This window comes from Colius striatus, chromosome 1, assembly GCF_028858725.1.
Source record: "Colius striatus isolate bColStr4 chromosome 1, bColStr4.1.hap1, whole genome shotgun sequence".
NCBI classification, from domain to species: domain Eukaryota; kingdom Metazoa; phylum Chordata; class Aves; order Coliiformes; family Coliidae; genus Colius; species Colius striatus.
This window is the reverse complement of record NC_084759.1, coordinates 153,448,337-153,473,774: the sequence shown is the minus strand read 5'-3', so window position 1 is coordinate 153,473,774 and position 25,438 is coordinate 153,448,337. Positions and strand designations below refer to the sequence as shown.

The 25,438-nt window shown below is 43.7% G+C and overlaps 1 protein-coding gene across 1 annotated transcript in view; it reads right to left on the bottom strand.

Moving 5' to 3' along the window:
* The window catches only part of CACNA1I (calcium voltage-gated channel subunit alpha1 I), a 156,796-nt gene that overhangs the window by 72,603 nt on the left and 58,755 nt on the right, over nucleotides 1-25,438 (bottom strand). Inside the window, exons 2-3 of the mRNA XM_061988955.1 lie at nucleotides 13,578-13,689; nucleotides 12,465-12,598 (exon numbers count right to left, since the gene is read on the bottom strand). Coding sequence (XP_061844939.1) covers nucleotides 12,465-12,598; nucleotides 13,578-13,689 — 246 coding nt within the window. The remainder of the gene's footprint in view (nucleotides 1-12,464; nucleotides 12,599-13,577; nucleotides 13,690-25,438) is intronic.

Genomic DNA, 25,438 nt, shown 5'->3' with positions numbered 1-25,438 from the left:
TCATCTTCCTGCTTCCTCTGACTTAGTCTCTGCTTTGCTGATAATCATTAGCCTGTACCTAGATAAGCCTAAGTTGAACACACAAGAGCCCTTGAGTTTAACAGAGGCAAGACCAAACTAGAATGAGGAATAAGTGAGCAATTTGTCAAGCACATTGACCCTGTCCAGAAAGCGCCTGGTCTGGTGTACCTCCATGCCATGCCAAGCCACTGGAGCAGACAGTGATCACACAGGGATAAGGGGGCATGCAAACAACAGCACTGCAAAATTTCACTGCTCACGAAGTCTCTACAACAGCAGAACAGCTTCATCACCTTAGCACTTCTTTTTGCTGTTCTGCACCTGTAAGCTTGAGAGTCAGTTTGGATCTGTCTTGGCAATGGCTACTTCTCCAGCAGTAGTGAAACTTGTGAGAGAAGAGTGATGCTTATTGCCCAGCATCAGAAATGCAGGGCCAGCAATGGCTCTGTGCCAGGCAGGGTAGAGCAGGCTGCCCAGCAGGACACAAAAATAAAAAAACCTAAGACTGTTTAAAACAGTTATGGCAAGAGTAAGAAAAACGTGTAAGAAGGCCAGAAAATTCAGATTTTATCTTGCTGTACGTGTAACCCAAGACAACATACTTAATGTAGTGCCTGGCTAGCAGCTTCCTCACAATCACACTCAGTGAAATCCGTGATTAAAACCATTCAAACATTACTATTTACCTCTTCATATTTATACATTCTTATACCTTTATTAGATATGTATTAGCTTTCCTAATCTTAGCTCCTGAACTTCTATTTGCTGCGAACTACCAGCTAAGAAATAATATTTAAAATGTATGCTGTAAGCATTTGTGAAAAATGCCAAGGCAGTACTTTTCTTACGACACAAAGCCAATATGGTTTTTGTCAAATTCAAAAGCTGCCTAATTCCCCTTCTCTGATAGGAGTTTTCAACTGAAATCTAATTAACTGCAGTCTAATCAATTCATATTTCTTTGTCAAATAAATTTGGGGTTGGCACTGGAAGGCAGAAACTTTGTGGCTGTGATTTCCTAGCTGAAACTTCAGGCTTGCTATGAGTCTCTGTGCAAAGTGAAGTTTTTCCTGTTTGGGAACTTTTACTTGGTCCTTAGAAGCATATAGAAGCACCCAGGATGACCAAAGGCAGAAGATTGACTGCTCTCTGCTCTGAATTCCTGTCAGTGGTCTAAACCTGATGTATACTTTTGTCACAACTAGATGTGATTTAACCAATGTCTTCTGTATACAACAACATGCCTTTCTGTCCTCAGCACCTTGATTTGGTTATAAAATTCCACAAACTTGAACTGCTACCATTTCAAAGATCTATAACATAAAAGTCACAGGGAAAAAAACTAAGATTAAATCTGCCAGTTTTCCCTGTCTGAATTTTTAAATCAAATCTCAGAGCGAAAAGTTGGAGATGATGCATCTCTATTTACCAGGGTGCCCATTCCCCTGATATGTGAGTTATGTGTGAGCCATCCCACAGCTGAAATGTCCCATCTGCAGCTTGTGTGGCAGTGGTGAGAGACTGATTTACCCCTAAAACCTCCCATCCCTGTAGTGCACACCAGGATGACAGAAAGGTCTCACTGCCTCTGCTGTGGCTTCAAAGACTGGGAACAACACAAGGGAGCAAAGCTGGTCCTCTCACTGGGCAATGTGCTCTTTCCATATCTAATGCAAAGAAATTAAAAAGCACATGCATCACTAAGTCCACCCAGTTCTGGCTCTCAATGGGACTGACCAGGCTCCTGCGGGGGCTCTATGAGTTGAACGAGTGGTGTGGAAAAAAAGAGAGCAGGCAGCAAAATTCACAAGCGCCTGGATGATGGGGACCATCAGCACTGGAGAAACAGCAAGGAGGCAAGAGGAGGAGCACAGAGTTGAACAGGTATAGCATAGGGCACACGTGGCATTCAAGATCCTCCTGTCAGCCCCTGCTAAGGCTGGACGTGCCCTAGCTTGTATACAAGGAGAGATGTGAGCAGACTGGCACTAGCAAGGGATGAATCCTATGTCTCACAAACCTGTCTGGAGATGTCAGAAGCAGACTCAGGAGATTTTGAGGTCTGCTCAGGTGCTGGGCAAGACAGAAGGGCTACTGCTTCCGCCCCAAGTCTGCAGCTACGGGACACACATGTACCAGAGAAAAGGAAAAAAACCCAAAACCCTAACCACATAGTGCATGCAAACAGGCTACTTGCCATCCCAGGACTGCAGAAGTCCCAGGCAGGACCTACTGTTTACGATTTCTGCACCATGCCAGCCTTTTAGCTATACAGCTAGAGCCACATCATTACTTCCCTGCAAAGGCTCCAGAGGCTATGGCAGAAGTTACTCTTTCTAGTTGCCCCCTTTTTCCATCCCAGAGAGTTTTGTTGTGGACCATGCCCCATTTCCTTTGCTCACAGCTGCAAGAAGGCACAAACTTTATTGGTGCTTTGGGAATGTCCAGGGGCTTTGGACAGCACATGGCAGCAGCCTGCATGGAGTGTGCTAAGCACAGGCAGCCCCTCAGCCACATCAGGGCTGCAGTCACCAGTGGACTCCTGCTTAAAAAGCTTAAAAAGTCTTGTGCTCACAGATGCTCTGGCTCTCACCCGACAGGTTATTTAGACCTGACCTTTTGATATACAGACATAGGTTGCTCCATGGTGCAGGAGACACAGGGCCGCTGAGTATCCCCCAGCACTGAACCTGCTATCAGCTTGCTTGATATGTGTTTGAAGAGCAAGCTATACACATCTTTTGCACAGTTTGATGCCTCCAGGATCAGGCTTCAAAACACACGCTAAATGGATGAGTCAAACTGCTTTCAACACCTACAGTAGAAAGGATGGAATAACATCGTATTGGATGTGGCCAGACATTACACAGTAGGCCTCTAAATTGCTCTGCAAACCACAGTGTACTCAGCTAAGTACTCCTGCTCATCTCTTTTAAAGTTAGAGCTCTTCATGCTGCAAAAAGACAACTCTCTGCTGACATGAAAGCAGGAAGATAGAAGGGAAAAAAAAGATCCCTCACTAGTGAAACAAAGACTGTGAAAATTACATCCTTCACTCCCTCCTTTATAAAACAAATAATTATTAAAGAGGATATAATTCTGTTAGTAAAAGGTAAGACATTTCTTCAGGGAATAATAGATCAATTACTAATTACAGTCAGCTCCAAAGCTGTGATGCTCAGTATTCTTTAAAAAAGAAAAACCAACCTGCAACTATCCCCTCCCATCCAGTATCAAACTTTTTTTTTTAACCATTTTTTTTTTTAAATTGCTGTGCAAGCAAAAGCTACTGAAAGCTTCCAGAGTCTGTGAGACTGGTCCCTTGCTGCTTTGAATGTGATTATTTCACACCCCCTGAACACTCAGATTTCTCTCCAAACTGTGCACTAAGAGAAAATGTCTGAGTTTCCTAATAGTTTTGGAGACATGATACGAAGAGACATAAGCAGGTTTTCACACTGCGATAAGGAAGCCAGAGGGACTCGCCAAGCTCAGATGACTGAAGATGAGCGACCGGGCCTCACTTTTGAACACCGGGAGCCTGAACAGAGGGCTCTGAGCTCTGCACGTCATTGCTTGTGGTGGAAAAAAAAAAAAGAGAAATTGTTCAAAGGGTGTCTGCATTTCGGTCCTGTAAGCCTGCTAGTGTTGCCATTTTTATCTCTTCTCTTAAATAAAGCTAAATATCCACATGGTAAAAATACAGCTTTTAGGGAGGCAAAAAAAAATCCCACATTAGAGGCAATAATTGAGAACTACAAATAACACATGCAGGGTACCACTGCCTCCTTGTTTTGCTTCTTCTCTGGCATGATTCATTTCATTTTGATGACTGCTTTCATTTCAATATGTTGCACATCTATGGATAGTTTTACTAGGGGAAAGCAAATGAAATAATTAGTATCATTAAGGATGAAAAAGTGAGTGTGTGTTGCAGGGGGAGGGCGATGCTTCTGATATTTCTGCCTTTGGTTAAGATGCTATTTAGTTTGCTGCTTGCTGGTTTCCATCTTTACCTGATCACTGCATGAAACATCTAATTGCTGTATTTATTACAGTTTTCTTTAACTTGCCATAATGTTATAGAAACTTTAATTCAGCATCGAAGATTAGCTAGCTGGGATTTTTCTGAGCATTCTGCTGTTTACACTGCTGCTAATAAGTATTTAATGGTCTGAGATTTTAAAGTCATAACTATGCAAATTCTGGCCAAGTCCCTGAAGGACCATAGTGAATTAAAAGCAAAGAGAAAGTAAGATTGGCAACATACTTCCCTGTCTTGTGAGATTAAGGCCAATCGGTGTGTTTCAGGTTGAGTAGCATCTTCCCAGCATGGAAGGGCAGGGCATGGTACCAATTCTGTTTCCTGGGAATGGGTGAGCAATTGAGGCTCTTACCAGGGGAGAGCCTGCCAGCCCCCTTTTCCTGGGACAAAATGCAGGGGGATGAACTTGGGGCCATAAGTGTAAACCGGTAGCCTCCTGTTAAGGAGGGAGTTGATATTCAGAGGTACATGCACTGATGCTGCACAGGTTCGAAAAGAGCTTCGATTTGGGAAGCAGCAGCATCACAGGTTTATGGAGAAAATGATGCAATACTTAAGGAATTAGGGGAAGCAGAAATCAAGGACTATCAGAGGGAGAAGGTGCAAATAATAATTATCTTAGTTAATAGAGAGCAACACTTTCCAGTGGCTCAGTGTGAAAGCAACTAGCCAAAAGAGAGAGACCAAGAATGCTCTGTTCAATCTAAGGAATTATCAAGCATGTACAAGAAGCAATCTCCACCTGTACAAAGACGTCAGAAAACCCTCTCCAAAGGCTGCATAACTCCTTAGAAAGGATGCTTTGGAAAAGAAAGATATCAGGACATCTATGCTGCCATATTTTAAATGAAACAAGATTAAAAAAAAGCACACTCGGGAAAGTTTTCAGAGTTCCAGGACAATATTTATCCATAATGATATGTTTTAAAATTGGTTTTCTTATCATGATATGCCACAGATTATAGGCAATTCCTGGAATAGACAATTAATATTCAGCAGAATTCCTTGGTGGCCATCCTGGCCAACAGGCGAAGGAGATGATGGAGGAATCTGGTAACAAACCACTGGCTTGGCCAGCTGCCTCAGAAAGGAGACTTGCACAGAACAAGGCTACCTCTTCAGAAGCAGAAATACTAACCAGCATTTAATTAGAAGAATGAGTTTTTAGGCAACTGAGAGACAGACCAGTCAGGAGACTGTTAAATGAAAGACCAAAGAGGAAAGCAATGAAATCAGGAAAAGAAGTTAATTCTTACAGAGCCTCCATGTCAAGAACAAAACTAATCGAAGCATTAAAAGATGTAAAGAGGAGGAAAACGGTATCATCTCTACACCAGTGCCAGGGGCCTGAGTAGCGAAGAGAATAGGAATTGTTCATTTTATGAGAATAAACAGCCTAAATGACATTAAGAAAGCCTGGTGGGAAGATCTGCATGAAAGGAATATTAAAATCAAGAATCTTAACCTAACTAGGGAGGCTCAAGTGGACAGAAAGGGAGGGGGAGTAGCACACTGTCAAAAGTGGCATTTCCTAGTACAAAATCGGTGACAATTTGGAAATTAATACTTAGAGATTCATTTTCTGCCATATAAAGTAGAGAGTTCCTCCTGGCTAGAGAAATGGGCTGATAGGAGCCTCGTGAAATTCAACAAATGCAAGGTAAGGGTGAGGGAGCCCTGGCCCAGGCTGCCCAGGGAGGGTGTGGAGTCTCCTGCTCTGGAGGTTTCCAACCCCTCCTGGACATGTTCCTGTGTGACCTGATCAAGGGAAACCTGCTTTAGAAGGAGGTTGGACTGGATGATCTCTAGAGGCACGTCCCAAGGTCCCGCACCTGTGCTCAAGTGAAAAGGACTTGTGTGTCCTGAGGTACAGGAGGCAAGACATGGTCCATACAGGGAAGGCTGATTGCATACCAAGCTGCACAAATAAGAGTGCAGCTAGCAGATGAGGGAAGGGGTTATCTCCTTTACTACGCTCTTGGTAGACCACATGTAGAATAGCGTATTCAGTTTTGCACTGTGCAATACAAGAAAGGATGTTGATAAACAAGTTCAGTAGAGGCTCACCAAGATGCTCAGGGGCTGAAGCCCTCCAAGGAGAGGTTGAGAAATAAAGGCTTGCTCAATCTGGAGAGGAGATTGCTTTGGAGGGACCTAACAGCAGTTTCTTCATATGTAATGAGGACGTCAGCAGGGAGATGAAGCCAAGCTCTTCACAGTGGTGTATGGCAGGAGAACAAGACACAACAGACATCAATCCAAGCAAAGGAGAGAGGTTTAGACCATAGTGAGAGATAAATCAGTGGTGGGGCTGGGATGCAGAGAAGTGATACAGTCTCCATCTGTGGTGGTTTTCAAGATTTGACTGGACAACTCTTGAGCAACCTAACTTGAGTTTGTTGTTGCCCTCCTTCAAACAAGATTGGACTGGAGAACTCACAAGTTCCTTTCCAACCTAAATTATCTCTGACCCTATGAATGGGATTAGGTCTGTCCAGATCACACTAGAAAACAGTCTGACTATCTCTTTTGGTGTTAGTCTACAACTCACAGCACAAAAACCTTCCCCTTATCCATCTGCAAGAGTTAAATATGTGCAGCATGTGTTGGGGACAGCTAAATCCCCTTGCAATTTCCCAGCATTCACAGTGATGGGTCTTACAACTTAAAGAAAACTACATTTAAAGATGGAAAGTACAGAGATTGTCTATGAAGTACTTGTTCTCTCTTGTTATCATAGAACTCAAAGCTAGAGCTACTTGATTATGTGTGTTATGTACAAATCAAGTAAGGTCATCAACATTACTAGATGCATTTGGTGGCTTAGAAAGGCCATCTTCCTGAAGTTAAAACCACACGGAAAGAGACATGCATCAAACCAGTCAGTAGAGAAACTAATTCATGAACTGCGGATGACAATCAAGTGGTGCTTAGGAGCATTTATCAGGTATCCAACACATATTCAATACAGACAAGGAAGACAAATGGACTAAAAAGATAATACATAAGCGAAAAGCAAAAGCAGCAATGTAACAACGTAACAGCAAGAGACTGGAAGTTGATACCAATGAATATAAATTAGGAAATGGAAATTGTAGGAAATTTGTAAGAGAATTGAACAAGCACATTAAATGGTACAAAAGTGAATCACTGGAACCAGACAACAGAATTGTCATAAACAGTGTAAAAAGGCAGAGAACTTCAATTAAAATAAAAAAGTTATGTAGGGCAAGTCAGATGATATGTGTGTACCACAGATGATAACGAGCTAGGTTTAGCTCCAGCTGTGACCAAGTATCGTGCCTATCAAAATGGGGATATTCTAAGCAGGCCTGGACAATTTATATCGAAGAGTTTTAGAAGTAACGGCCAGAAAAGATCTGGACCAGCACTGATGGGTTTTGATTAGTCTCAGAAAACTAGGAAAGCATCCAAGGGTCACAGAAATTCTGATGCTGTGCCAGTACTTTAGAAACACAGTGATCTCAACAGGCTGACTGAACCGATGCTGATCACAGCACAGTAATGAAATCGCCAACATGCAGCTTTGACAGATTACGGATTAAAAGTAGATAATAAAATTAACCATAATCAACACAGGTTTAAGGAAAAATAGACATCCTCAAACTAATGTGCTATAATTTCTTATGAGGTTACAAGTCTGGTTCACACAAGTAATTATGTTGATATGGCTGGAATGATATGAAATCATCATGACATGCATTAGCTGGAGAAAAACTGGCTAAGTAATAAACCTCATATGCAACAGTAAATGGGGACTCATTTGTGAGCAGATGTACTTCTGTAATACACAATTCTTGCCGCTCTGTTCTTTATTTATTTATCACAACCTGGTAGAAAATTTTAAAAAAAAGTCACTGGTGGGCTTTGCAGTTGAAGAATATTTTTAGGAGAACAGAAAAGAAATTAAGAGGACAAGTCAGTGATCTAGAACAGTACAAACTGCTTTGGAAATGCAAATAATACGTATTCTAGTGTGAACAAATGGAACAGCGTACATCTGGGAATAAAGTGTGCTGTTCCTACTAATAGAAAGGGATTTTCTTTCTTCAGAAGAGGAGGCTGCAAGGAAAGAAAAAAAACCAAAACCAAACTCAACTAACCGAACTTGGAGCCAATATAGGAAGCATCTGAATTAATTGATAGGGAAAGGCTGTGATAGATTAGATGGGCCACTGCAATGCTTGGCTGCAGGAACTAGGAAGTTTCAGCCTGGTATAGAGAGACCACTGAAGGCACTAAAGCAGCTACAGAGGGTACTGTGTTTTGTTTTGATGTCCACCACTTAAAAAAGCTGTTAAAAAACCACTGCAAGTATACCTCAAAATGCCAAAATATACAAGTCATACCATTCCTCTCAAAGGTAAGATCAGGATGGGATTTGAGCACAGCTTATGAGACCTACCTGGCAAGCTCCAGTGTGATAACGGAAAGAGACAACGCTTGTCTATTGATGGAACCTTCTCTGAAAGATAAACCAGCCTCTGCTCAGCCATTGGACTCCAAGCAGCAAGTAGTTAAGGAAAGATTACAGACATATTTTGGGCACATACTTGTAACCACAATCATCACCCTGGCCATGTAGTGAAGTGCTCTCCCTCTTAATCTACCTACCTATTTACACAAGTAAATTGCGTATCAGAACATGTCATGGGGATGCCACAGAAGAGGGCAGAGACAGACACAATTCCCAACACAGATTGCTAATTAAAGCACTTGGCTCTAGAGAGGCAGAACCACGACTCTCTCAGTGGAATTAACGCCCTCAAGGCCAGGAAGGTTGCAAGAATTAGGTCATGAGTTCCTGTCTGACCTACTCCAGGTGGCCCTTCTCTGGCAGGGGGGTTGGACTAGATGATCTTTTGGGGTCCCTTCCAACTCCTAAGATTCTTTGATTCTGAGGACAGAATGATGTAAAAGGACATCTCCCTTCCCAGATAGACAGTAACATCGCCAACCACATGTGAACACAACTGCCTCGTACTAGAGCAAGCAGAAGAAACAGCTCACTATTTTTTTTGTCTCGAGAACTGCCTGGCTTAACAAGTTTTTGAGTGCTAGCCCAGAAATAAGTGACTCCTAAATTTGTGCACCCGTAGATATTGACTGACATTTCCAATATCATTAGCATTCGCATTATCTAAACTTTAGGAAGCTGCCTTCTGAAGCTGCCTCAGCTCAAGCTCTCCAAAAGCACCCATCACCGTGGGAAACAAATGGCAACAGACAAGACCTAATCACAAATGCAGGGGAGGAGGGACTCTCACCATAACAGCTGGTGATGAGCACAATCTGCTTGCAACATCTGGGAATCTGCAACCTCCTGCCACCAGTGAGAAGCTGGGAACTACAACAGCAGCAAGCTGAATCTGCAGCCTTGGTTGCTCGTGTGCACAAGGGCATCAGCATTCTTCAACCCAAATTACCTCTCTCAGTTTTAGGAGAAGAACAATGGAGAGCATTGACTTAGGACTGTTGTTTTGGGGTTTTTTCTAATCCTTTCTGGAAAAAAATGTGCTGAAGGTGGTTGAGGGAGGCAGTGTGCAAGAGGGGAGAAAGTTCTGGTGATGTCAGCTCTTATTGCCATAGAAACTGAACATTTTTAGTGACAATGGAGTCTTCCTCCTTGAGCTGCTGGGCTGCGTGGGGAGCAGTGGCAAGCAGGGCAAGGGCACACGAGGGAATTCAGCAAACTAAAACTACAGCTTCTGGCTTTCTAAGGAAGCGAGGAGAAAACTACAAATGAATGCCTGGATACATGGTTTATGTAACCATACACTGTCTTTGGCAACAGCAGCAAACAGTCACAAAGCTCTTTGATAAGACATGCTGCTGTGCAGCTAGCCAGATGGAGGTATCTCAGCTGCCCAGGAAAGCCCGACAGAACGGTCCCTTGCCTGCAACTTTGCTTTTCCATACCAGAGTTTATTCTTCCAACCTTTCCTCTCTCATTGCTGTTTCTTTGGAAAGGGAGAAGGGAAGAGAAGGGGCAGGGAAGCACAGTCCTAATTCTTGAAATTAAGTGAAGCTGCTTGTCTTGGTAGGCAGTGCATTACTTCCCCACAATTTCTTGAGAGCCAAATTTATGACCTCTTTTGCAGACAATGAGAGTCCAGGACCACGAAAAAAAGGCCCTTAGAGAAAACCGATTAGCCTGTAATCGGGATTTAACTCAGTGTTGTGGAGAAAACATGCAAGACATGCAGGATGTCTCTTCTTAGCCAAAAAGCAAAGGCAGCATCTGGACCGACAGTAAGCAGAAGCCAGCATCCAGGTGTGGGACTAATCAGGATAAAACTTGGGGCTTAAATCGGAGGTTAAATTAAAAGCCTTCAGTCTGTATGTAAGGGCAAGTTTGAGCCTTGGATTTGATTTAAACAGCGCAGACAGTTTTAATGAATTTCAAAGAATAATGAATTAATAACCACAAGCTTTTATAACTCGAAATACATTATATAGTCATTAGTTCTATATAACTAAATGGAAAAATCTTCCTTTAGCAGAAGTCTTTTGAGATCAGATATTCTAATAAGATTACTATCACTTCAGCCTGACACCTCATGAGGACAATTGTATAGAAATCAGGAAACAAATTCATTTCAGTTTTGGATTTGAAATGAAAAATCCCCCATGCTCATTATTTTATATCTAAGGAGTTGAGTCCAAGTCTACTTAGCATTGAAAGGAGTTCAGATATGAGGGGTTTTTTTCCTTAGTATTACTATCAGATGCACAAAAGACTCTCTCTTCTGAAGTTTCTGCCAACATTGGTGACAGAGGGAAGCATGTAAATGGGATTCACTCCCTTCTCATCTAGGTAGTGTGGATTTCATTTGTTTCCTGCATGGAGTAGGCACTTGAGCTCACTCTTTTCCATTTAGCATTGCCCCACTTATTTCTTCACCTTTCCAGACAGCACAGGTCACATACCATGCTTGCAGCGATACCAGGCAGAGCGAGACTCCAGATCCCAAGCCTTTTACCCCACACACTGACCATCTTGTGCCCACCTGGAGCACAGCCTTCCTTCCAGCATACTACAGCATGTCACTCAGACAGAGCAGCACCATGGGCTCCAAGGCCCCCCTTTCAAACACACTTGTTCTTCCCATTCCTCTTTAAAGGCCGCTGTGGTAGGGTCTCACAGTCAGCAACAATCCTGCCACAAGGAGCTCAGGCTAGAGCATACAAAATGATATGTCTTTTCTCACCACCACGTGGCAGGTACTTCAACTTAACCTTTCCTGATGAATTCACAGTCACCATGCCGGGCCATTTTTAAATCAGATGCTAATCACAGCAGGATCAGCCACGGGAAAGGTCTTCTCATCTCACACATGTTGCGTTAATTCAGAAAAAGCTACAGACTTCACCTGCCTGTCCTCCTTTTGTGCTCAAGCTGGCTGAGAATCAGCCTTCAAAACTTTTACAACTTAACTGAATTTGAAAGTCTCTGCTCCCCACAGAAGCAAACCATCATATGCCCTGCCAGAGTGGGGGACTTTCAAGTCTTGCTGTAGAGGAACTGTGTGAAAAGCAAATATAAAGACAGTGCTGCTCTCCACTGTAGGGCAAGACTCAACAAAGTAAGCTCAGACTCACTGCTGGTTCACTTAATAATACACACACTTCCAGGTGACAGTAAATGCAGGTAATTTCTTGCTAGGAGGAAGAGGAAAGTGAGGTTTATGTCTGAAAAGACGTTCTCTTGTTTGCTGCAAGAACAGCAATATTACACATCTATTTCTGACTTCTTTTTACTGTACCACAGGGCAATCTAATTGGAAATGGACAAATTCCAAAAAGCACACATGTCTGCCTGTATCAGAGATGGACATTTTGATGTGACTCAATAGGCAAATCCTGCTAGGCTTTCCACTTCACACATGCAGAGGGGAAATACGAGCTTCACCATAGCAACTTTGTTGTAAGAAAGACAAAACACAAACCTACTCAAAATGTCAACTTGTCCCAGTAGTACCATGGGTAAGCCCAGAGTAACACAAATGACATTCCTACCTTTGGAACAGTACTACTTGAAGCAGAAGCTATCTTGGTTCTGGTAAAGGTTACATCTCTTCCACTCAGACATTTTAAAAACAAACAAATAAAAAGTTTCTGGGTTACCTCTTCAGCTGGTACAAATTAACGTCTTCTACTAAGTTGTGCAAGATAGATGGTTCCATATCAGCTGGGGAGCTAAGCTACCTTGTCTACTGTTTCCTCCACAGACTTCTAACCCCAGCACATGTGATTCCAGTTTGGCAGATGTACTGGAGTAGCATCAGAGTTGGAACTTTCCCCTCAGTTACATGATTTATGTTCCACACAAGACTAGCAAACACAGAACAAATAAACCCAGAAACTATCAACCTACCCAGCCATGACAATGAAGAAATCCAGGCGGTTCCAGGTATCTCCAAGGTAACACTTCTTGCCAAAGATCCCCAGGGCCACCATCTTTAAGATCATTTCCATGGCAAAGAAGATGAAGATGAAATCATCAAATACCTGCCAAGCAGAAACCAAGAGCACTTTTGATAAGCATTCTCAGCCTTGGATTTTAAAATGCAGAATATGAGACAAAACTTCAGTACTTCTGAAAATCAGTTAGAGTCAGGGCTAGAAAAGTTTCTTCCATGCAGTCCTGGCATCACAACCTCCTATTGCTCAAGTAAACAGGGTGTTTTATAAAGGGTTTATTCCCCCCACGGGTGAGGTAATTAACATAGACTCAGAGACTCTTTACATAGACTTGAAAGGAGATGATGGCTCAGCACCAGAATGTCCAAACCTGGGCATGGAATCATCAGCCTTCCAAAGTCTCCCAGGAGGAACTCCTCATTTGTCCACTGCAAATGGCTCAGCTGAGGACACAGTGCAGTTTCACACACAACTTGGACAGCACATGCCAGTCGCAGGTGAAAGCTTCAGATATCTGAATGCCACAGCCTCAGCACCATTACAGCTGACAAACTTTACTGTTACCTTCTCTTTGGGGAAGCAGCAGGCACAGACAGCACTTTCATAGGCTGGATGTACCCATGGCCCTTCTTGGCACACCTTTTGTTTCTCCTCCCTTTGGGCATTCTGAATATCACTTTACCTGTGCACTCAGTAGCAGCCTTTCTCCTCAACAGGGTAGTAAATGCACTAGGGGCTGATATTCTCTCCTGCCAGGATGCTGTAACCTTAGTTACTTTTCCCTGTCTTACCTCTGATCTATGTATCTTGTAGCTGTCTATGTCAGGAAACCCTTGCTTACGCACAGGATCAGGAAGGTTAGCAACTGTTCTGTATGGTCACAAGTGGACTTCATTACCTCTCCTTGGCCCATTCCCCTCTCTAAAGCAAGCCCTTGCCATTTTACAACAGGGACATTCTTGCCAACCTGTCTGGGAAGGTGTTGCCCATACACTGAAGGAAAGCATGTGTGAAAACTCGTGACATGGACTGAGGCACCATCACAAGAAAAAAGAAGTCTGCTTACCTGCAAGATTTTACACCTGTCAGAAAGGCAGTCCATGTCCTCACACGGCTGGTACATCCCCAGGGTAACGCAGTTTAACAAAATTACCATCATGCTGACACACTCAAACCAGGTGGAAGAGAGTCAAGGAAAACTTCTGTAAAAGTATCATGGCTGAGATAAGCTTGCCTTAGACTTGAGGTGACAAAATAGGAAGATTAAGGGAAATAACTATTGGTAGGCTGATTTATTACATATTTTTGTTTCCCCTCCTTCTCCTCGGTTCCTCACTGCTCCACTCCTTGATTAAGCCAAAACTCTTTTGGAAAGGGGAAAGTAGAGGCCTAAGGTATTTATACAAGTCAAATCATTGCCATAGTTAAATACATGCTCACTCCTCTGCTGTTGCTTTCTGAATCCCTTTCCTCAAGGGTTTACCGAATCTTCATTACTGAATGCATAGAAGATAATTTCTGTGGTGGCCTACACTCAAATGTAGCAGAGATCTCCATGATCTAGGTATCTAAATGGACAATGGACCCTAATCGTTACTGCCCTTCTGGGAAAGGGGTATGACACGATGCTAGAAGTCTGCCTCTTGCCTTCCAAGAGGAACTTGGAGATAAAGAGTTGACATATTGGAACAGGTCAATGGTCCATCTAATCTGTTATTCTGCTTCCAGCAGTGACCCACGCTGGATAAAACTCCACAATGTGCCTAATTAAGTTATTCAGTAACCATGGGGGTAAATTGCGTTTCTGACCCCAGCTGGTGATCTGTTTATACCCTAAAGCACAAAGATTGATAGGCCTTATAATTGTTTTCTCAGCTACACTGGTGTCCCTGCAGATGCTTTGCTTATTCGTTTGAATCTTTTGTTGATAATCTTACTAAAATATCTGCTTTGATAATAGCTGGCAGCCATGAGCTGCATTAGCTAATTACACTTTACATTAAAAATTGTTTCCTCTTATTTTTCATTTGTTGCCTTTTAATTTCATCAAGTGCCACTTCATTTATATACTACAGAAGAGGATAAAAATGGTGTATTTGCGTGACCTTCTCTGTTCTCTCCACAACCTCTACCTGACTCCTCTTCATCATCTCTCTCCTCCTGAAGGCGTGTTAAGATCTGACACACACTTATCCAAGAACTCATTTACGATATTTTAGCTCTAAAAGTGAGTACATTCCTGTGGTATCTTTCCAGCATTTGCATTTCAAAACAATGATGTAGATCTAACAAAAAAATGGACCTCCAACCTCTGACAGAACCACCCTTCTTGGGTATTTTAACACACCTCATAAAAACCATATCTGCTCAGTTTCCATTTTCAGACAAAATTCTTTTTAAGTTAAAAATGACAGAGACAAGAAATTATCTATTTAAAGTATAACCCATTTTCAGCCTTTGTCAAATGGAAACCAAAGCAGTGGCCTGTGTCTCTGGTCACTTCTGAAAGACACTGAACATCTATGGCTCGTTCTGAGCAACTCTTCCCCACTCATTGTCTGGCAGTGATACCTGACTAACACATACAATCTGATCTAGGAGGTTATTAACTCTTTCTCTTCTCCCTCACTTGGTTTTTGGTGAGCTACCTTCAGTCCCAAAATCAGACAAGAGCAGGGCACCAGCTGTGCTATGCCTATCATGTTATAAAGTGATTTCAAAAACGTGTTAACATAATCACTCACTAAGTTGTCCCTAAGTTAATCTCAAGTGTTGTACAAAGTAATGCACATGGAGCCCACCCTCAATGCAAGCTTCAAAACCAGAGGTCTCTTCCAAGAGGAATACATCAAACAGTGTTTTCCTTCAGAAGTCTACACAACTTCAGCTTTCTACCTTTCTCCCTTACACCTTTATTTTTAACGGTCTGATACAAAGCCCAGGAAAGCAATTGGAGAGGGTTCCATTAGCTTCCATGAGCTTTTGAGTAAGACTGCATTTCTCTTCTGGCCTTCTCAAAATCTATTCAGCATCATCTTTTACAGAAGTACAGAACTGCAGAAGAGAAGAGTTGAGGTTGGAAGAGACCTCTAGAAGTCATCTTGTCCTACACTCCTGCTCAAAGTAGCATCAGCTACAGCAGATTGCTCAGAGTCACATCCAACTGAGTTTTTAATATCTTCAAGGATGGAGGCACTAGGACCCCTCTGGGCAAACTTTTTCATTGTTTGACTGTCTACACAGTGAAAAGGTGTTTTCTTACATTTAAGTGGGGTATCCTGTGTCTCAGGTTGTGCCCACTGCCTCTTGACCTCTCACCAGGGACCACGGTGCACTCTATCTCCTTTTCTCTTCCCATCAGGTATCTATGCACACAGAGAAAATCCCCCGAGCCTTCCTTTCTCCAGGCTGAGCAGTTCCAGTTCCTCAGACTCTGCATTTGGCAGCAGGTGCTCTGACAGGTACTGAAAAAACAGCACCGGTGATCAGGGATCAGTGTTGAATGATACCCTTCAAGGGGCCAAAAGAGTTTTGGTGTGGGCAGCAAAAGTCCTTCTCCCTGGGCATAAGCCACTCAGGAGAGGTACAGATTCAATGCTTAGAACAGCCCTGCACGAAATTAATACGTGAAAAATGAAAGTCAGAAATTGCTTCAACAGCCAGTCAGCAAACATCCAGAGAACATGACACAAGAGATCTAGAGACAGGGAGCACTCTTCAACTGCAGTTAAACTCAGAGGATCCAGGCAAAGAGGCTGTAAATCAGGGGGATATTTCATACAGATCTATACTTTTGTGCACGTGCTCTAGCAGCAGCAACACGTGGGTGGTCAGGACGCTCTCAGTGCTCCCTTTGCTCCCCTTTCTACCTTTGCACTGCCCCCCACTCCCGCAAGGCCACGCAGACGATAGCAGAGTGCCTTCAGGCACGAACACAAGCCACAAGACCTGAAAAGCCATGGCAAGTGCTCCCAAAAATGTTGCATTTTGGGCCAGATGCGCAAGGTCCTCGTCTTGCTCAAAAAACTCTGTCTGGCTGCACTCAATTTCTCCTCCCTGGCTTTCTGGATACCAGCTCTCTGAAAGTATGCCAGCCTTGTCTGGGCTTCCTGAGGATGCTGCTGAATCGCTGGCTGCTCCCGGGCTATTAAAGTGACATTAGGAAAAGCTGCTACCCCACAGTTTTTCTTTCAGAGCAGGCAGGGACCTTGAAAAGGCACATCCTACCCGCAGCGGAAAGGTAGAAAGTGCAAGGAGAAAACCAGAGCATCTCCTGCCCCGAGTCACGAGGGGTTGCTCCCATGCTTGGGTCGGTGGAGGGGGTAATTAGAAGTACCTGCTGCCTTCAATGTGTCACCGCTGTCAACCACAGTAACTGCCTCCCATCACCACGGCAACAGCCTGCAGCCAGGTTTATCATCTTTCTTTCAGTGATGCCTCCCCTCCCCGCATCCTTCACCCCCTCGTTTTCCCTGTGCCTGAGCCTGTAATTAATTTCAGCTGCTGACAAAGCCAGTATTCACAATCTGCATCATTCAATCAGAAGTTTCATTATTAATTAACTTCTTTCAAAGTTCAAATCTCCTAATTACAAGCAAGCTCATGCACATGCTCTGCCCCCTGCCCCAACTCCTTCTCACCACTGCTCTTTTTCCTCACAGCCCCACTTCCAACACCTTTCCCAGCAAGGTCTGGGGCCTCCAACAGGTTTTGGAAACTAAAAGGAAACACAGACATTTCTGCCCACCACAAGATGCTTCAGAGGAAGGTACCAGAAAACATACAGCAATCCACTATGTGATAACTTAGCCTTAAATGAAGGGGTTTTTTCCCCTAATGGCAACAGTCCATGCTTGATTCAAAGCCTTATAGATGAAGAAGTCACGGCATTCATTTGAAAAATGAGAAACTTTTCCTAACTCCTTTAACTATCAGCTATTCTCATTATCTACATAACTCTCTCTTCTTTGTAAAACTCCTGTTAAGCTCTTGGCTTCACCATTGTTTTATGGCATCAAGATCCTTATCCAGGTTACTTATACCCTACCTAAAACACACCTCCTTGTTCTATAGCCGGTGCCTGCCTATGGCAGCAACACTTTGCTTTGCTGACGGATGCCATCCTTGTCTCTCCACATCCCCAGCAGGGCCCAGTCAGCTGCTGACCAGAGGCAGCCACTGTGCATCTGTTTTCCAGCGGATGGGGCAGATCTGGGTAGGGGAGAGACTCAGGGGGGACATACATCACAAACACACACCAAGAAAGAACCATCAAGCTGCAAGTTACGGGACAGTTAAGGAGACCTACAGGTGTTTCTGGGAGCTGAATGTGTTGTGGTAGTGCTTGGTAACATGACTGTGCATGAAGTGAGATGGTGTTAGAAATGGGTGATGGGATACAGGCAAAGACTTCTGACTTAATTCCTGAATGACAAATAGCAGAAGGTATGCTGTATTGGAGCCGTAAATAGCTTGCACCTGAAAAACTGAGTACCACCTAATGTTCTTTGGATCAGCCTCCATCTCTGCTGTTTATCACTGACAAAAATACAACAGAGCAAAACAAAACAAGACCTTGGGGTCCACTCTCCTGTTACTCCTTCATCATCGACTGAAGAGTGAGTACAGCAGGCACGCATATCTCCCCAGTGGCTGTCTCTAACAGAACAGAAAATGTATCAGCTTTACAAGCATGATAATCCCTCAAGTTTTTCCTGTTGCTATCTCTAAAGCACTCCTAGGGTATGCCCCATGCCAATCCAGGTCCTGAATACCTGTTTAACCTGCAGTAAAAATGCTTTGGCTAAAACACACAGCATCTCTGTGGTGTGGTTAATCATATCAGCATCTGTTTCTGCCCAAAAACAGAGGAGGAGCCTGCTGTGATAGAGGAATTCAGTGACTGAACTAGAAACATGGAGCCCCATGCAATGCATCCCAAACAGCAGCTGCCCAGGCACACTGCTCCTCATAGCCTCCCACCGTGAGTGGGTACCCTGCAGGTGAGGCATCACATTTGCATCATCACTCCTCTCTGCTTCCCCTTTGGGGTCCTCTCCACTTTCCTCTCATCCCACCAGCTCAATAGCTGCACCCTGTGATTCCAGTTTGCCACGACTACCATGACATTTTCTTTCCCTCCTTTTGAAACACGCTAAGGACAGTGCTGTGTTCCTTCTCTGCTTTCCTTCAAGAAGCTGGTAGGATGTTTTAACTGCAGCAGGACAGTTAATATTTCATTTATAATGGAAGGAGTGATTTGTGGTTTGAAGGTCAGAGAAACAAGTAGCTCTAGGGAAAGAAGTGCTTATTTTCTCTCCTTCATTGCCTTTGGCTTTTGCAGATGCCCTCACAGGTGAGTTTCATTCCCACACCCTCTTATCACCCCTCACTTTTTTTTTTCCCCTTCTATGCTGATACATAGGACTTTCATGGCCTTTTTCTACAAAAGAAGTTGACAAGCAACAGAATTCTTTCTCTTCAGCCTCTATCTGATAAGCTAACCCACTAGAAAAAAAGTTTAATATAACACCTGATGTTCACTCAAAGGGAAATACATCTCAAAATGTGTTTGTGTTCAAATAGATCAAAACAATCAAAACATTTCTCAGAACAAAGAGCTTTAAAAATCCTGTTTTGGAAAGGTTGAAACATGTCTCTCAGTGCAAAGAAACGTTTCAACGTTACAGAAAAAAAGGTTGCAGTTTTTGACCTGACTTAGAACTCTCATTTTTTTATAAATTAAATGCCAATATGCGGCTTTGCAATGCTGGGACTTCATGGTGATCAAGCCACAGAGGGCAATTTATAAAGCCTTTTTGCAAGCCCTCAAGGTCAACATGCTCTAGGTGTTCCCATGTCACATAATCTCTTGTACATGTTTGCTTTCCTCACATCATCGTTTATACGATCTTCTCACAAGAGAAGCACCTGATCTTCAGACAGCATACATATGCATCACTAAGGTCTTCAAGTCTTTCACAATACTGATGCCAAGGAGAGGACTGCAGTGCTGCCAAGCATGGCAGAACTGTTAACATTGATTTGAGAGGCACTAGGGAAGACTTACACAACTTGTGATGGTATTACTGGGAGGCAGGACAAGAAACTACAGAAGAAGGAGACAGCAGAGATTTTAAATGCTTGGCAATACTTCCGTGTTTTTGCCCTTTGGAAGGAACTGTACATCGAGAAGAAATTTGTTAGAAGAGAAAAAGACTCGGTCATATCCATATTAAATCAGGTAAACATCAACAAAGCAAAGCACCACAGGGCTGATCATTCTAACTTCCTAGAGTGCTCAGAAAGCAGGTCCTGTACCAAGCCATGTAGGCTTGTGTTTGTGTAGTTCAAATACAGTTCTCATTAATCTCTAAGCTAAATCTTAGCTTTATCTCACACATGACATCATGTTAGATGAGCATTGAAGATGACTTTCGGAAACTCTTAGGTTCAGACATGCTAATTGCATCCACTAAACTCTCAAGTCCAGCAAAACCAAAACTAATAAAGATTTAAACCTCTAGCAGGAAAAACCTACAATGGAGATCAAGAAGCTAAGAAGGAAGCTGATGAGCAAACAGAGGTACTAACGCAATGAGACAAGTCTTCAGATATGCTAGAAAGAGGAAGCCAACAAGAGATCTCTGACCTAGTGTAGGGCCACGAGAGGCTACAGAGGGCCTCTAATCAAACGAAAGGCTGCAGAGAGAAAGTACGGCTTCTTCATTATGGTCTTCACCACAGCAACCACAGCAGAGCCCATCAGTCCTAAAGCCAGTGCAAGTTATGCCAAGAACTCTGGCTGGCTGTCATCACACTGCCTGGACAGATACACATTGGTCTTCTAAAGCAACCTGGTGTTTTCTCCAGGAGAGGTGTGCAGAACCCACCGCTAATGATTCAAATACCTCACAAACACCATGCATCTTCATCAATGCTGCTACACAGCTCTACCGTTAATGGTTACGTCCTGCCTGTAGCAGCTGGGCTCCAGAGCTTCTCTACTGATAATGACCTACCTACAAATTGCATCTGGCTTTCAGGGTGCAACAGAGCATCTGTCTAACAGTGTGTAACATTCCTACAAAGCTGTTTACTATAGGAAGCACAAAAAAACCCTTAGTATCTTGGGAAAAAAAAAAAATCCACATGAGAATCTTTTTTTAGGTCAGGAAAAAAAAAAGTAATTACCCAAATTTAAACTTGAGGAGGGTATTAGAGGTAATGACTGTTCCTGGAGAAAGAGCTTTTTAATATCCTCAGATGGCTGGCACTGCGGCTGCATGTCTTACTTGCCAGCAAAGCAATACTCCACCATGCTGTGGGATCTGTTCAGGACTGACTTGAGGAATCACACCTCCCGCTGACTCCCAAATGGTGCCTCCTGCAGCATTCTGGCTCTGACTTGGAGACCACCATCCAAAACCTGACCTGGCTTCACACTAGAAGCTTCAACAAGGTCACAGCATGAGGTGATAGGACTGCAGCTTGGAACATTATTATATGACAGCTGAAAGAATTTTGCTCCAAAATGTCCTAGTCAAAGTGGCAGGTTCAGCAGCTGCTTCCTGCTGCCGATGGAGCTGGAAGGGTAACAGACACCAGAACCCCCTGTTGTGGTTTAAGCCTAGCTGGACGCAAAGAATCACACAGCCACTCGCTCACTTCTCCCTTTGCAACCCCCTGATGGGATGGGGAAGATGAAACATAACCTAAGAGTCTCACGGATAGCCACAGGGATAGGGAGAGCTCCCTCACCAATTATGGTCCCAGGCAAAACAGGCAGGGCAACCCAAGTTGAGGGAGAAAACAAAATCAATTAAACTGTCACCAATCAAAAGCAGAACAGACAGAAAACAAAACAGAAAAGGATGACCAGAAAAATTCAACCAGCCCTTGAAGACCACCTTCCCCCCACTTACCCCTCCCTCCCTTCAGCTCACTGCTCCTGATATCTCCTTTTCCCTCTCAGCAGTCCATCACAAGTAGTCTCTGCTGCTCTTTCCTACTCAGAGGAGGAGTCCTCACATTCTTCCCCTGTTCCAAGGTGAGGTTCCTCACATGGGATACAGTCCCTAATGAACCTCTCTGGCATGAGTCCTTCCCAATGGCTGCAGCTCCTCACAAACTCCTCAAGCATGGGTCTTCTCCACAGCAGCACAACTCCAGGCACATTCTGCTCCAACATCATCTCCCACAGAGTCACGGCCCCTCCAGGCACAGCCACCCCCTCTTCCATGGGGCTCTCCATGAGCTGCTGGTAGACCTCAGCTCCAGCACAACCCCTTCTCTCTCTCCTTCCTGACTTTAGGGTCTGCATGATCACCTCCTGCTCATCCCATTTCTTCCACTACCACCTCCCACTGCAGATTCCCCCTGCTTAAATAGTGATCACAGATGTGCCAGATTTAGGTCCAATTTAGAGCTGGGGAAGTTTTGCTTCTGCTTATAGAAGGCATCACTGCAGCCCCTCCCCACTACCAAAAAAAATACAGCTCCCTGCAAATCCAACACGACCCCTGAACCATAAAACTGGGATACAAACTGTAAAGCTCTTGCTGCTTATCAGTATTTCACTTTGTGGAGGCAATTCCCTGCTGACATTAGTGGTGAAGTAGGGATCTTAGAAGAGCTGTCTTTGGTTTTGCACTCAGTTGGACCTCTGCTCTAGAGAAGATCTGAACTTGGCAGGCCAAGGCAGGACCATGGCAGGAAAGTGTTTGCAGTTCAGGAGTGATTTGAATTAACTATGTGCTCCAGAGTAACAAAATCTGAATTTGAATGGGGCAGCTGAATGCTTCTATCCAGGGCCCCCATCATGCATAACCCCAGTGACACCACCCAAGAGACTGGTCGAGTCACCATTCTCCAAACAGAGCCTGAGCCATGGTGAGGGAGTTTTTTGTTGCTTTAGCTGATTTAAATCTGGATATGATCAAGCTTACTTGGTAGAAATTTCTCTTCAAGGCATCTAAACGTGAAGTGCTTTGCAAGAAAAATCAAAACCTCTCCAAAACCTCTCACGGCTTCTGTGCTTCACTGCTGTGCCTCTCAGAAACACTAAAGTTGTGTAAGTCTTCCCTAGCACCTGTCAAACTGCTGTAATAGTCCTGCCATGTCTGGCAGTGCTGCAGTCCCTTCTTTGGCCTTCCTGTCATGATAGGTTTGAATGGGGTCCACTAGACTTTCCCACCAAATAAATACAGCACTATAATAGCAGTGTCTGTGCAACTCCTTCTTCCTTTCTTGAAGCTGTTTTTGAGAGGGTAGAGAAAGCAAGAGACTTTAAGAAGTGGAAAGCACTGCTTTTTTTCTTCCCCCACTACTGATCCTAATGTTTTCTGGTGTGGTTTTTTTGGTTTATTTTGGTTTACTTTGGTTTTGTTTCCTTCTGCCTTAGTCTCTTTTGCTTTCCAGAGCTCTTCTTCCCCCACTCTACTGGAAAGAAATGCTTAAGTATTTGGAATGAAACAGCATAAAGGAGAATGAATGTTTTTTCAGGAACCAGGAACAAAGTCTTTTGAAAGACATGCAGGCCCTTAAAGAGGCACAAGAGCATTTTGCAGGACCTTTCACAGCATATCCCTGCCCCCCATGGATTTTAGCAAAACTGCATTGTGCCCCTCAAACCTACCAGATGAGCTCTCTGGTAGCTCATTAATGCAGACAGGCGAAAGGAGCACACACATGAGGAAAGGAAGGTTGGCTGCAAAGTGACAACCAGAGACTAAAGCAGAGTCAACTCATTCCATTTCCAGCACAACTTTCACCTTCCCAGTGGAGGAATGTCTTCTCATTTTAGTTTCTGGTGCTTTATAGGTACAGGTTTTTGTCCCCTTATAGGTTTTAAGCTCAGTGGGCTTTGGGAAACAGACTGTGGGGCACAAAGAGGATATTACAATGAGCCTCCTGAAACAGGCATTGCTATGCAGCTGCCAGTCACTGCCCAGGCTTGGAGAGCTGGGGTCACCTCCCTAGGACTACAGCACAGACATCTAAAGACAGGTAGATGGTGGGTCCTGGGTGTTGCTTTTGAGGGTTGTTTTTCTCCCCTATGACTTTCTAGCAAATACGAAGGGATGGTAGAAATGTCTTTGAATAAGAAGCTGTTTCCCCCAAAAGGAAAACAGGTAGGAAAAAAAACCCCTCAGCAGTACTGAAAGTCTAAAGCCCACTAAACAATCTCACAATCTTCCTGTTCCAGATCCTTTTTCTTGCACTGGTCTCAATTCATCACTGTTGTATTCCTCTGCCATCTTAGTTTTCAGATGTTACCGATAGGTGGGAAGTTGCAAAAAGTGGAAAAAGCTCTCTCTGGCAAACATCACGAGGGTCCAAGCTGAGCTCACGGGGACGCACAACTCAAATGCATCTGAAAGGAGTGCAGAGCACCTTTGATAAAAGGCCACCTCACCTTGCAGGAATATGAAAACCATAACAACAGCACAAAGAACAGATTATCGACCTTTCCAGTTCAAAAGGTGCATGTGTCCTTCTGTGCAGTGGCTACATGCAGTGTACCATACCCCAGCAAGGATGTGGAAGTGAGCACCTCGCTCCTTCAGAAAGCCAGTCTCCAAGGTTAACTGATCTTAGAGGGTACTCTGGCTCCAGTAGCAGTCCTCAATTAGAGAGGCAGAAAAACAGGATACAAACACTTTGCCTTTCCCCCTTCTCCCAGCTAGGAGAGGCTTTCATTGGACACAGCATTGCTAAATCATGTGCTTAGTGCTTAGCTTAGCAGGCTTTACTGACGAGTGCTTCAGTACAGAAGAGAAAGTCATGCAGTGATAAAGCTTTGCAGCAAAGTAAATAAAGATTAATTCAGAAGTGCCAGGGAGTGCTTGGTAAGGTCACTCAGAAGAAATCACATGCAGTCTAAGCAAAATGCAGGGCAGTAACAAGAAGGGATGTGTCATGAGCTCCTGGTGCCTGTTTCATTATTAGCTGTAATGAAATAAAACTCATAATTTTCAGAGTTTCAAGATGGCACCAGACCCTATTTTGAATGCATGTTTTTCCCCTCAGTGGTTTTGATTTTTTTGAAGGCTTGTAGCAAGTGTCTTTGCCCTCAGTCCCAGAGGGTATGCTGGCAGAACTGGCATGGATGGCCTGCAGGACACATGCCTGGAGGAAGGATTGATTGCAAATGACTGAGACAATATGTCTCAGCAGAAAACTGGAGGCTGGGAGCTCCAGCCAGCAACACGGGCTCGCAGCAGCTGCTGGAACCTCGAGGACACAAATGGGCTATGGATGACCTCCTGTAAATGAAGCTCCTGATGTATACATGTGACATAGGTCAGGAGAGAAAAATCATTATTTAAGCTTCTCATCTGACAAGGGACCCTGTGGTGGATGAGCAGATGTGCCAGTACTTTCTCTGTACATCTGCTCTCTTTCTCTTCCTTCCCTCCTCTTACATCACACAACAAAGAGCACTCAGTGAAAAAGAAATTATTTAAACCATTTATTCTTCCCTTCAAAACACTATGTAAACTTTTACTAATTTCCACAACTACTTCTTAAGATACATCAGTACTTCACCTTTGTCACTGATAAGAAAGCAAGCAGGAGAGGAGCAGGTTTTTCCAAAGTGGCTCCTGAATTGAGTTCTCCAATGTATGAGCCTCTTGCAGCCTGGTTTTCAGGAATGTGTAATACTTGTCATTTCTAACACAGCCAACAAGAACTGTGAAGCTCCAAGTCTCCGAGCATCTGTTTCCCACTGCCTCAAGTCAGATGGCCAAAGATCAGAGTCTCCTTTAGAAAAAAACCCATTACCCAGAGACCACACAGTAAGTCACTGCCTGGGACTGCATTAAAATTCAGGTGTTGCTGACACTCAGTACATATTCACCAAACCCCTCAGCTTTCTGGATAGCTGACAGATTGCACCATGCCAGGGAAAGGAGCCAGCATGAG